The following is a 13,540-nucleotide window of genomic DNA, read 5'->3' as shown; positions in this document are numbered from 1 at the left end:
GGGACACGTGAAGCTCCTAGTTTTATAACATGTTATCTGTAATATTTCTCTATCCCTAAAGCACTTCTGAACATTACTTCAGAACATAAAACCTATGCTTTGTTTTTAAAGGTTTTTGTTGTTACGTAATAGCATCCAGCTGCTAATCCTTTTGAGCAGCACCTGTAATAATAATATGGCAGGAGGAGCCTTCCGTTCACGGTGTGCGGGTGTCTGCGGGTTGCCTCCTGCGGTGGAGTGGTGTGGAAACAAGCACATGGCCTCTGTGAATAGCCACAGAAACACCTGAACGTCCTTTGCTTAGCATCCTTCTTTGCACTTGTGAGAGATTCTTTGGGGAGGATGTGATCATCTCTGATCCATGGATTTAGCTTCCCTGCCAACGATGGTGTGCGATTTTTGACCTAGAGACACGGGGAGCTTGTGCCTTCGTGAAAGTTGGGGCAGTGTGTGTTTTATCCATTAGCAGAGGCCGCATAATGGATGAGCTCAGGTTTGAGTTCCAGATCCATACGTAAGCTCTGCGTGCCTCAGTTTCTCCATCTGTAAAATGGTACCTACCTCATTGGAAGAGTGCCTTGCTTGTAGTAAGCACTATGTAAGCATTAACCTGCCATTACTGTTAATGGGCCAGGCGCAGTGGCTCACACCTGTAATTCCAGCACTTTGAGAGGCCGAGGTGGGCAGATCACAAGGTCAGGAGATTGAGACCATCCTGGCTAACACGGTGAAACCCCATGTCTACTAAAAATACAAAAAAATTAGCAGGATGTGGCGGCGTGCGCCTGTAGTCCTAGCTGCTGGGGAGATTGAGGCAGGAGAATGGCGTGAACCCGGGAGGCGGAGCTTCCAATGAGTGGAGATCTCACCACTGTACTCCAGCCTGGATGACAGCAAGACTCCGTCTCAAAAAAAAAAAAAAAAAAATTACTGTTAATGTAACTATTGTTTGACTCTTCCCTGTTCTGGGATCACATTAAATTATAAAACTGCTATTTTTTATTTTTGTTTTTGTTTTTTTGAGATGGAGTTTTGCTCTTGTTGCCCAGGCTGGAGTGCAATGGCGCATATCTCGGCTCACTGGGTTCAAGAAATTCTCCTGCCTCAGCCTCCCAAGTAGCTGGGATTACAGGCACCCGCCACCACACCCCGCTAATTTTTGTATTTTTAGTAGAAACAAGATTTCACCATGTTGACCAGGCTGGTCTCAAACTCCTGACCTCAGGTGATCCAACCCATCTCAGCCTCCCAAAGTGTTGGGGTTACAGTTGTGAGCCACTGTGTCTGGCCTATAAAACTTAATTTGCTTACCTTTTGGCATTTTCTACCACTGCCTTAATAACTCACCCACCCAAGGATAAAGATAAGAAAATAAAAACATTTTCAGACTTTTCATGTTTTATTGGATATTTCAAACATACACCAAAATAGAAAGGACATATTTACAGGAAAATGTTATTTTTATTTTATTTATTTATTTGAGACAGGGTTTCACTCATTCACCCAGGCTGGAGTACTGTGGTGCAATCTCGGCTCACTGCAACCTCCACCTTCCCAGGTTCAAGCAGTTCTTCTGCCTCAGCCTCCCAAGTAGCTGGGACTACAGGCACGCGCCATCACGCCCAGCTAATTTTTGTGGTTTTTAGTAGGTACGGGGTTTCACCATGTTGGCCAGCCTGGTCTCGAACTCCTGGCCTTATGTGATCCACCCACCTTGGCCTCCCAAAGTTCTGGGATTGCAGACGTGAGCCAAAAATGTTGATTTTTAAAGACAAAAGAAATGTCATTTGAAATGTGAAAAGTAGAAGTTATACACCTATTGCCTTGACGTAGCTTTTTAAAATGTTCGTCTTATGCATACACACTGTACATAGTTGTAGTTCTAGAAAACATACCATTTTATGGCCTTTCTCTACCCAGCATTCAAGTATAAGCATTTTTTTCCATTGAAAACTACTTGTTTTCAAGTTTCAACAAGTAGTTTTCAATGGTTTTGTACCATAATAATTGTTTCCCTTTTTAAAAAATATATAAATGAAACATTGGTGAAAATCTTACTGCAGATAGTTTGGGGGTTATCTAGGAAGGTGATTTTTGTTTTGCTTTTTTGATTAAGAGTGTCAGCATTTCTTTCGTGGTACATGAGAACCTTACTATAAAGTGGCTCTTTAGGACTGTTCTGAAGTCAGCCTTATGAAGGTGAAATAAACCCTGATGAAATCACCCCAAGTCTGTGGCTTTTGTTATAAGGCAGAGCTGCTCTATGTCAATACCTGGTGTGTGAGAACAGGACGTGGTAGCTGTCATGGGGCCCTCTAGCCCATCATTCTCTAGACCTGCACTGTCCAATACAGGATCTACTAGCCATTTGTGGTTATTTAAATTTAATTAGAATTAAATAAACTGAAAATTAATTTCCTTATTCACACTGGCCATATTTTGAGTGCTCAGTAGCCACTTGTGGCTAGTGGCTATTGATTTAGATGGGGCACATATAAAACTTTTTTATCACTGCAGAAAGTTTGGTTGAGTAACACAGCTCTAGATTATTCTCTAACTGCTCAGCTTCTTAACCTTACAGTGGTAAGAGCCACCTCTTAGGTAAGATTTTCTAGAGCAAAGTTGGGCAGACCTTGGGTACTTGTTTTTGTATGTGTAGTTTTATAGGAATACAGCCACATTGATTTGTTGACCTATACTCTGGCTGCTTTTGTGTTAACAGTGGCAGAGCTGAGTTTTGAATAGATACGACAGAGACCATATGTGGCCTGCAAAGCCTAAAAGTATTTGACCCTTTACAAAAAGGTTTGCCTACCCCTTTTATCTAGATCAGGGTTTCTCAACCTCAGAACTGATGACATTTTGGTCTAGATAATCGTTTGTTGTGGGACTGTCCTATGCGTTGTAGGTGTTTAGCAGCTTCCCTGGCCTTCACCCACCAGATGCCAGTAGCACCCCTTAGATATGACAACCAAAAATGTCTCTAGACATTGCCAAATTCCATGGGGAGCAAAATCACCCCTGCCTGAGAACCACAGATCTCAAGCAGTGTGGCTTGGTGAAGCATTCGTCTGTAATACTGCAGAGGAGCGCCCATTGTTAAAAGAAAAATGTGTTGAAAGAGTTGACTAAATTAACGAGTAGTTTTGTATGCTACTTAGTATACTTCAGCATTGTCTGCAGAAACAGGAATGTTTGATATAAAACATGACAAAGTCGCTGGAGTGGGGCAGAGTCATGGAAGCGTTCTCATGTCCTATTTCTCAGGGGTGCCACAGTTCACTGAGGAGCAGAGAGTGGAAGTTACAGCATCTCTGAGCTGTGGGGCATGTGGGTTGTGTTATATCCAGGTTCTCAGGGCCTGCTTTTCTAAAACGCTGGGTAACTGCAGGTGTTTGTTGTTTGCTAACTGTGTGTAGATATCATCTGGGTATGCCTGGCAAGAAAGGAGTTAATGTCACGTCTGTAATCCCAGCACTTGGGGAGGCTAAGATGGAAGGATCACTTGAGTCCAGGAGTTCAAGAGCAACCTGGGCAGCATAGGGAGACCCTGTCTCTATTAAGAAAAAAAAAAAAAAATTTAGCCGGGCATAGTGGCACATGCCTGTAGTCCAATTTCCTTGGAAGACTGAGGCTGGGAGGTTGGCTTGAGCCCAGGGGTTTGAAGTTGCAGTGAGGTATGATCACACCTGTGCATTCCAACTTGGGCAACAGAGTGAGATCCTCTCTCAAAAAAATCTTTTTTAAATAAATAAATGTAGTAGATTGGTGCTTATCTGTCTTATGAATATTTGTGGTTTTATGTGGTCCATGTAATTCCTATCCTCATTACCCAGAATAGTTTAAAAATTGGTTGTATTTACCTCCATTAGAAGTTGCAAGAATTGAATTAAATGTCAAGTCCTATAAAATTATGTTCAAGGCTGAGCACAGTGGTTCACACCTGTAATCCCAGCACTTTGGAAGGCCGAGGCTGGCAGATCACTTGAAGTCAGGAGTTCGAGACCATCCTGGCCAACATGGTGAAACCCCATCTCTACTAAAAATACAAAAATTAGCCAGGCGTGGTGGCAGGTGCCTGTAGTGCCAGCTACTTGGAAGGCTGAGGCAGGAGAATCTCTTGAACCTGGAGGCAGAGGTTGTAGTGAGCCGGGATTGCACCACTGCACTCTAGCCTGGGCAACAGAGCGAAAAAACAAAACCAAACCAAACAAAAAAAACTATCTTCAATTCTTTTAAGACCCAGCATTTGAATACCTTTCACAGTGGGGGGTTTTGTAAGCTGTAGAAAATGGCTATGTGAAATAGCCATAGAAATAGAGTGAAATAGAATTGGGAAAATTGTCTTTCAAAGTGAGTATCAGGTATATCTTTATCTCGTTCTTCAAATTAAAATTAAAAATTTTAATTGGTATTGAAATGAATGTGTAATACAGGTCACATGTACTAGAGCACACTTGTATGGAGAATCATCCCCATGTAGTTAAATATCTAAGAAGGTAAGCAGCTTGACTACTGAATGCAGGTGAATTTTAGGTGAACTTGTATTTCCTGTGCATGACATGTTTCTGTTTGGTTTTTCAGATCTTACCAATATATTTGAGTCCTTCCTGCCCCAGTTGTTGGCCTATCCTAACCCCATAGATCCTCTCAATGGTGACGCTGCAGCCATGTACCTCCACCGACCAGAAGAATACAAGCAGAAAATTAAAGGTAAGAGGGTGCATAGTTTACCTAGAGACAAAAGAACTTAAATCTGTTGGGCTTCAGTCATTAAAAGTCCTTCTTAAATTACTTAGTTCCTAATACTTTTTCTCGGGCCTAAAAAGAGACAGCTGTGGGCTGAAGTAGCACTCACCAACCTCGGGTGGTAGTAGCACCAGTTTGCTCATCCTTTAGGATTTAGAATCCTATTTTCCCATTCTTGAAACAGTTTACATGCTGATGGGATGTGAGTTTGATTTAAATGAAGATAAGTTTGCGAAAGAACATATAGCTGGCCATGGTGGCTCACACCTGTAATCCCAGCACTTTGGGAGGCTGAGGCGGGCGGATCACGAGGTCAGGAGGCCGAGACTAGCCTGGCCAACGTGGTGAAACCCCATCTCTACTAAAAGTACGAAAATTAGCCGGGTGTGGTGGCACGCGCCTGTAGTCCCAGCTACTCGGGAGGCTGAGGCAGGAGAATTGCTTGAACCGGAAAGCAGAGGTTGCAGTGAGCCTAGACTGTACCATTGTACTCCAGCCTGGGTGACAGCAAGATTCTGTCTTTAAAAAAGAAAAAAAAAATCTAAAACTCCACCTGAATTCATTGGATTGTCCATTTTACCTCTGTTACTTTTCATAGTGAAAAGTCTAGATACATGAAGCTCCACCAAGAAGCAAAGGAATTCAAAGCGTATAATATACCTGCTGTTTTTAACCAATGGCAGGTATTAGTATCTAGCCCGTTTTTCACATGATGGGCCTGTCTGCATAGCAGTCCAGAATTCCTCAAAATGTGTGGCCTATCTGAGGTACATTTGCAAGAGGTGGCAGTAGAAGTAATTTACCAGAGCTTGAATGTGCAGGTCTTCACTCTGAAATGTGCAGGTATGAGGCAAACAGGGACTATTCATGAAACAATAGCTTTTCTTCTGTTTGTTTTCTAATTCTTCTTCCAAGGTCTCTATAGGGTATTGTTTGGAGCTTTTGTTGAGATAAAGCAGAAACAAATTTACTATAATTAGGTAGATCTCAAGTGCTTTGCAAATTAATATCTAATTTATGTAGCAAAATATATAGCTGAGCAAACATGTATTTGAAGAAAAAGGCAGTTTCAGCCAGATAAAGTGCTGTTATGAGACTGTATTAAAATTGCGAAATAGGAATCACTTAGCAATGTCTGCAAACCACAGATATCTTGGAGCAGAGTATATTTCTCTAGTTCACATATGCATTCCGTCTCAACAATTTAGCAGTAGCCCTGTTTCAGTACATATCTGCTATAGTCCCATTTACAAAAAGAACCCAGCCTGCATTTATCTTAGAATGGCTCACTCCAGGGTACGGACCCCCGGCCTTAGGAAATGTTCATGTTGGCTATCATTTTGTCTTTCTTAGAAATCTGAGAAAATCATGGCCATCAGACCTGAGCTCACCCCCAGTTCCTACCGTACCTTGATGTCTTCTCCCCTCCCCCTACATCTTTTCTTTGTTCCTGTGGGAAATAAGAGACACTCTTCCTCATTTCTCAAACTCACTCCCACCACCAACCTGTGATCTTGTTTCCCCAACCCCCCGCCCCTCCCAACGCAGTCTTCCTCCTGCACCTGCCAGAGGTCTCCCTGTTTCAGAAGCGGTGATCTGCTCCTGTGGGCTCCCTTAGGAGTCATGCTGTTTATTCCCTTTCATTTTCAAACTTGCATCCTCACCGTAAACTCCTCTAATTTTTTCCCCTCCTCTGCTTAATCTGTGCCCTCATTTCTTCCCAATCCTTTGGACTCTTCTCAGGTTCCATTTTGCTGGACCTCTCTGCAAGTGTTATATTCTACCCTAACCTTTCTGGAAAATTCTCATTCCGTTTCCTCAATGTGGTCATTCACTTAGGACTTGGTCCCTGGGCTCTGTCTCTTCCTCTCACCCCTGGGGACCTGCTTCACCTCTCACAGCTTAAGTCAGTCCCCTCCAGGGAGATGATTTCTCAATGTGTGTGTCTAGGCCTGGCCTCTCTCCCAAGCTGCTGCTGGACATTTCCATTTGTGTGGCAGTCACCACCAACTCAACACACCTAACACAGTCAGCGTTCATATTTAGTTGGCAGTGTCTTGTAGTGCATGTCTGAAAACGTGTTTAAATATTGGATAGCCCATAGCACTGGGCACCATTGGAGCTGTCTAAAGCTGTCACTTCCCTGCTCAGAACCCTTTGCTGGGTGACATCTTTGCCTGCCATTCAGGGCTCTCTGATACTGAGTGGAATCTACCTCTTTGCCTTTACTCCTTTTTTTTTTTTTTTTTTTTGAGAAAAGGTCTCAAATATAGCTCTCCCTCTCTCTTTTTTTTTCGAGATGGAATCTTGCCCTGTTGCCTAGGCTGGAGTGCAATGGTGCGATCTCAGCCCACTGTAGCCTCTGCATCCCGGGTTCAAGTGATTCTCCTTCTTCAGCCTCCCGAGTAGCTGGGATTACAGGCGTGTGCCACTACGTCCGGCTAGTTTTTTGTATTTTTGTAGAGATGGGGCTTCACCATGTTGGCCAGGCTGGTCTCGAACTCCTAACCTCAGGTGATATACCCACCCTCCCAAAGTGCTGGGTTTACAGGCTTGAGCCGCTGCACCTGGCCATAGTTCTCTCTTAAGGTTGTGTTTAAGCATCCCAGCCACTTACTTTCAGCAAAGCAAAGCCTTTCCCTGGAGTGACCTCTGCTATGTCGTAGCTGGCAGGACTTGGAGGTCAGTGTGGCTGGGACTGCCTCAGCCGTTTTTCTTCTGTAACTGCTTCCCTCTGGTGACACCTAGCAGCTCCTTCCTTTTATCTTCCTCTGTTTCCTCCTCCTCATTGGTGACCTCGCTTTTCCTTTCCCTATCCCAAAGGCCTTGTCCTAAGTACTTAATATACATTTGTTTCCTTGAATATATTAAAGAGGGCTGATAGTATCAAATTCTAGTGTCAAAAAAACAATGTCAATATGTAGCTTCTACAAAGGAAGACGCAAAATAGCCAACCCATTAGAGGTTAAAAATAAAATTGTTAAAGTTTGAATAAACATTTATTTCACTCAAAAATGTAAATTAAGGTAAATTCCTACCTAATCATGGGCTACTTTAATCTCATCAAAATCATTAGCATAAAGTTTTGTTATAATGAATTTGAAGGGCTCTAAGTCTCAAGTCTGCAAATCTTTTCTGTAAAGGACCACATTGGCCAGATGTGGCCTTTATCACACGTTCTGTTTATTTTTTTAAGACAATCTTTAAAATATAAAAACATTCTTAGCTAGGCCCTGTGCTAGTTATTCAAATCCGGTAGGCCCATTTGGCCATTCCGCTTATCTTCCTATTGCAGTGAGTCCCTGCAACTCTATAGGAGGAAAAACAAAGCCACAGGGTGTGTTTTTGTGTGGCTTGCATTTTGAATAGGTTTCTGTCTTGTCTTTTCCTATTATGTGGAGGTTATTCACTTGAAAACAGAGTTTTTAGGAACAAGTTTGTTTATTCAGCAGTTCTTAAAAGCAGTTTCAGCAGTCTTATTCAGCCTAGGGTTCCACCAAGGCTGTAGCAGTGGAAATCTACCTTCAGGTAAATTATACATGGAAAAGCCACCCAGAGCCAAGTGGTGTCTCCATATAGCAGCTTAGTCCTGAGCAGATTGAGCGATGGTTTTGCCAGCTGTTTCAAAAACCTGACAGGCAGGATCTGTTTAGACTAAAATCGATTCCTAAAATAATAGACCTGGGCTGACTGTAATGATGTAACTGCAGATCTAAAAATGATGGGGGATTTCCTTATAAAATTACTATGGAATCATGACTAGTCCTGTCTGTACTATCTGGGAGGTAAAAGTAAAAAGAAAGCATGGGGCTCCCATTTCCCCCGTCCCTGAAGAGTTCTTGGGGTGCTGCAGCGCACATATTCCCCTGCAAGCTGAGCCTGCTGTGTTGCTCTTCCCAATATCCCTTCCCTCAGGGGGCAAAATGCAGAAACCCTGTCCCAAAGAAGTCTCCTTGTGGGATTCCCCTTAGCTGTAGTGACCATGATTACTGTCATCTTTGTCCCCCCGGTGTTCAAGGTAAGTTTGAACCTCCCCAGCCTTGCCAGCTTTTTGGGGTCGCCAAGCACATGCCTACCCACTCACTGCCCTTGTTGTCTTTCTCCCACCCGGTGCAGAGTACATCCAGAAATATGCCACGGAGGAGGCACTGAAAGAACAGGAAGAGGGCACCGGGGACAGCTCATCGGAGAGCTCTATGTCTGACTTTTCCGAAGATGAGGCCCAGGATATGGAGTTGTAGTAGAAAAAGCACCTGCTTTTCAGAAAGACTATTATTTCCTAACCATGAGAAGCAGACTATAATATTCATATTTAAACAAAGCAATTTTTTTTATTACTAAACAAGGTTTTTATGAATAATAGCATTGATATATATATATTATATATCACCCTTTAGATCTTGATTTCTTGGTCATTTCTCAACCTGAGGTGCATAGCATATTCCCACATTCCATTTGGTAGCAATATGCGGTCCGAATGCATGCATTCATGAGTCCATGTGGCCAAGTCAGCCTGTGTGCTACTGAACTGTCAAAGGAAATAGCCGCTCTGATAGGTAGACATGAGTAAAAAGAACAGGAAAAAATCGCTTCTTGTATTGATGGTTCCAAAGAAACAAACCAAACCAACCAGCTCTTGGATGTGAAGATAAAATAGTGCTTTTTCAAAATGGAAAGGAAAAACTTGGGGAGGAAGAGGCCTGCTGTGGGGGCATTAGAGCCAGCCACATAAGAATCAGAGCCGCTCCTTCCTGTGAATCCTAGGTGGCCCTATGTCTTCTGTGGAGTTACAGTATATAAAACAGGGAGCTAATTAGAGTATTAAAACGTAAAACCATTTTTTTGACTCTGATTTTAAGTACATTTTTGTATGTCAGTTCCTGCCCTTCACACTACCAGGCCCTGCAGCCACAGTGTTCTGTTGGAGAAACTTGGAGAAGTATTTTCTGAACCGGTTCTTTTTCTTGGGGTAGAACTTGTAATCCAGACCTGTTTTTGAAAGGACAGCACAGGAGGAGAAAAGTGACTGGGACGATGCTTCCTCTCATCCAAAACACATGCAGAGTCACATCCTCGTCCTAGTGTTTGGCAGTTTGAGACCGCTACCCTGAACTTACGAGCTTTAAATAAGAGGGTTGTGTTTTCGGGGGGTTATTTTTTTTTGGTGTGTGTGTGTGTGTGTTGTGCTTAGAAAGGTTACAGATTTCATCTTCACCTACCAAGAGGCGGCTGCCTCCTTGGACAAGCCGCTCATGGACCATTAGACTTGAGAAGAAGACCCATGTGGTAATGCAAAGCCCTGGGTACTTGGGTGTTTTGGTTTGGTTTTCCCTTTTTCTGCTGCTCTTAGCAGCAGCCTGGTCATCATCTGCTTGTGGGAGTGGGAAATGGGTATTTTAGACCCAACACAGGTTCTAAATTTAAAACGAATAATAATTGGAACAAATAAAGGTTTTTGTACCCAGAGTGATTCTACATGGGAAAAACAAACCAACTTTTTTCAGAGAGTGACCGAATAGGAAGAAGGGATTCAGAAATACGATGTTGTAGAACATGCCTTGCAGGAAGAAAATGTTTTCTCTCCTGTGTATGTTAAGAGGAAATCAGTTTAAAATGCCTGCTAATCAAATGTCGACTCAGCTAACCATATGTCCAGGTTGCTGCAGAGTTTCTTTCAAATCTCAGTGTTGCCTGCTGAACTTGGAGGGGAGTTTGGAGAAATCTTAGACAGCAGCTCTGTATTTTTTTGCCGCAGCCAATAAGATAATAGCAGAATTAGCCAATCCTAAAACCTTCTAAAGACGATTTTTGAGCATCCCACTGGGATTATTTAATTTTTCTTTTTGACGTGTGTTTTTAGTTTAGAAGTGCTGTATTCCACAAGGTTTAAGTCAGTGAGGTTGGAAGATACCCTCTTTTTTTATTCAAAAAGCACAATCAATCTTTTCTTTGAAAATCTATATAAAGTACAACTTGCTTTTAGCATGATTATTTTCCTAAATAAAAAGACAAAGAATTTACATTTATGTTAATTACGGGCATGAAGCAAAAGGTTTTCTTTAAAAAAAAAAAAAAAAAGTGCAGTGATGTAGGGCTGTGGTTAGTTAACCGTACTGAGTTATCCATCTAGCATCTGTGGCTTGCTGGAAGGGTAGTATTAACTATTTAACATGTAATGGTGTACTTCACTCTTACCTAGCACGCTGTCTTCTCATTGCTTTGGGGGAGGGAGGGTCTCTGCTGGCACTGTCTAACTTGCTTACCTGCTGACTTTGCAGTTTGCTTGTGCTATGACATTTATTGTAGGTGCTATTTAGGGTAGGCTTAAAGTGCTGGGTGGTGATTTGAGTTCAAACAATAAAAAATTGTATTTTTTCAATATTGTATAAACAATAGTGTTCTAATTACCTTAAAAAAAATAATGACCAGTTAAGAATTGCTTTTGATCTTGTCAAAAAACCGAGTAGACCCCAGTTTCGGGAAGGTGTGTGAGCAGTGTCATGGCTCTGCCCCTTACCTAATCCCACATCTCTCTAATGATAAGACATTGGCTTGCCTCTGACCAGAGCCCCAGCACCAGAGAGCGGAAGGTGCAGAATTGTCAAATGACCTGCTGGGGGAGGTTGTAGGAGTTAAGCAGATTTGAGTGTGGCCGCAGAGTGTGTGTGTGTGTGTGTATATGTGTGCACACGTGCGAAGAGAGTGTGAGCGAGAGAGTGTCCATCTAAGTCTGTATGATGAAGGTGGGATAAGGCTCCTCTCTTAGCGCTGGAAGCTCCTGTAATTGCCGCATAGATCCCACTATGCCCTCTTGCTCTGTGCAAGTCTGTCCTGTCCGGGCACTAACCTTGGTCCCATGCATGTTTACATTCTGGGTGGGGCTTCGCCTCTCCGCTGGGAAACTGACTTTTGCTGGGTTGAACAGAGTCTCTTCTTATGCTTTTTGTCCCTTCCCTGCGCCTGGGAGAGGTGTGAGTAGGAACCCAAAACATACAGGTACAGAAAGATCTGGAAGAAGGCCTGGCAGTGAATCTGAGGACTCTGGGCCCCCTACAATAGATGGTAGCGTAAGTCTGGAGCAGGGGTGTTTCACCACCAGATGCCTTTCCAGGCTGCCCTTCCAACACTCAGAAGAGCATCCAGATCCCTGGGCAGAGGCTGTACATTCTTGGCTTTAGAGGTGGTGGCAGCGGCAGCAGGTCAGAGCCACTTCTGGCGGTTTCCCTCCCCTTTTTAGTGCTTTAGTGCCCATAGTTTTTGGATCCTCATGTTTTACCAGCGCAAGCCATTCTTCGCCCCTGTTCGCATAACTGAGCTCAAGCTCTTGCCAAACACCAACAAGCAAGATGGTTGCAACCTGGCAACATTGAATCCACCGCCCTTAGGCTCCCTCTGGAAGCCCCAGCACCGGGGGCTTATGGGCACAGGGTCAGTGGTGGCCATCCTGGACACTGGCATTTGGCTTTGTCTTCAATCTCATCGCCCTCCTTGAGGTTACTGTGCAGTTTCAACCAGCATTTTATACTAGTGAGGTCATTATCAGGAGTTGCCATATCATCTCTCCAGTACCTAACATTTCTCATCCTCTTCAAAAGCTGTTCTGACTGCCAGCTGGCTGATCTAAGCTCCTGAGGAATGTCTCCTCTCAAAGGCATTTTTCCCTCCAAAGGCCCCCAGAAGTCCTAGTTGGCATTGGCCTGGCACGTGCTTTATATTAGGCCTCCCGTTGGGATGGCTGAGAATCATGAAAGACAGATCCTCCGCTAGGCTCAATGGGTCATTTCTAGACACCAAGTCTCTGGGAACTAGTGTTTGATTTTAAATGGCATATGGCCCTTCTTGTTTCAGTGACTTAGAAAAGTAAAAGCCACTTAACAAAAGTTAGCAAGATTTTTTATCGACTTCCCACCTGGGCTCCTAGCCTTGTTGAATGAAATCAAATATCTCTGATTGGGCGCAACGAACTGCATTTCTTTGGACTTCCGAATCCATGTTTATGCTTTCTCTGGCTCCTTAACACCTCGGCGATTCCGTTAGGGATGGGATGAGTGGGAGGAAGCCCTTTGAGAAGGGGGAATCGGCCCTCTGGTGCGCAGGTTTTCCACTCATCTGAGGAAGGGCCAGGGCTCTGAACTTAGCCAAACACTCATCTTGGCTGTGGGCTTGGGAAGAAATGGCCATTATTTATGGATTGTATTTGGTACATATTGTGTGATACTTGAAAAGATAAAAGGGACTGCCAGCCCGTAACTGAAATCTGAAGCTTCTTATCGCTTATTTTTCCTTGCCCTGTCTCCTCCCTTCCACCTTTCTTCTTGCATTGTGATGATCTAGTAGGCATGTCTGTCAACAGGACACATGCCTCCTCTGACTATAACCTCTTAATAGTTGTGTATAATGAAAACTGTAAACTTTTTTAAATAAACGTGTATATACCTTGGCAAATGGCTGGACCTTGATCAATAAGATAATAGCCCTCATGATTACTGATAGCCCTCATGATTACTGTCAGCTGGTTTTCTAAAATACCCTCTCTGTTCTGGCTCCTTTGAGTAGCAGACGCTGGCTTCTTCTGGCTAAGCAGCTCTTGGAATGCAGGTGACTAAATTAGTTTGGGAAGGGAGTGGCACCCTTAGGCAGTGATAACCTAGAGGCTCTGCCCAGAGGCCTGTCCTTGAACCTGGAACTCAGATGCAAGACTGCTGGCTATGAACGGGGCTGTGAGGCTCCTCCACTAGAGCCTTGTAAAGCCCGAAGGTCCCTATCTACCCCTATGCCTAAACCTTCTAAG

At 43.5% G+C, this 13,540-nt stretch overlaps 1 protein-coding gene across 5 annotated transcripts in view; it reads left to right on the top strand.

The window, feature by feature from the left end:
• The window catches only part of UBE2H (ubiquitin conjugating enzyme E2 H), a 148,439-nt gene that overhangs the window by 106,992 nt on the left and 27,907 nt on the right, over positions 1-13,540 (top strand). For 3 of the 5 annotated variants that reach the window (XM_077994820.1, XM_077994819.1, XM_015134892.3), the window contains 2 exons: positions 4,585-4,713; positions 8,866-13,194. In XM_077994820.1, the coding sequence (XP_077850946.1) occupies positions 4,585-4,713; positions 8,866-8,990 (254 nt within the window). In that variant the 3' untranslated portion in view covers positions 8,991-13,194. 5 annotated transcript variants of the gene reach the window in all.

The sequence above is a fragment of the Macaca mulatta genome, chromosome 3 (genome assembly GCF_049350105.2).
Source record: "Macaca mulatta isolate MMU2019108-1 chromosome 3, T2T-MMU8v2.0, whole genome shotgun sequence".
NCBI classification, from domain to species: Eukaryota; Metazoa; Chordata; class Mammalia; order Primates; family Cercopithecidae; genus Macaca; species Macaca mulatta.
Note: the sequence above shows the minus strand (reverse complement) of the source record. Positions and strands in the feature narration are given on the sequence as shown.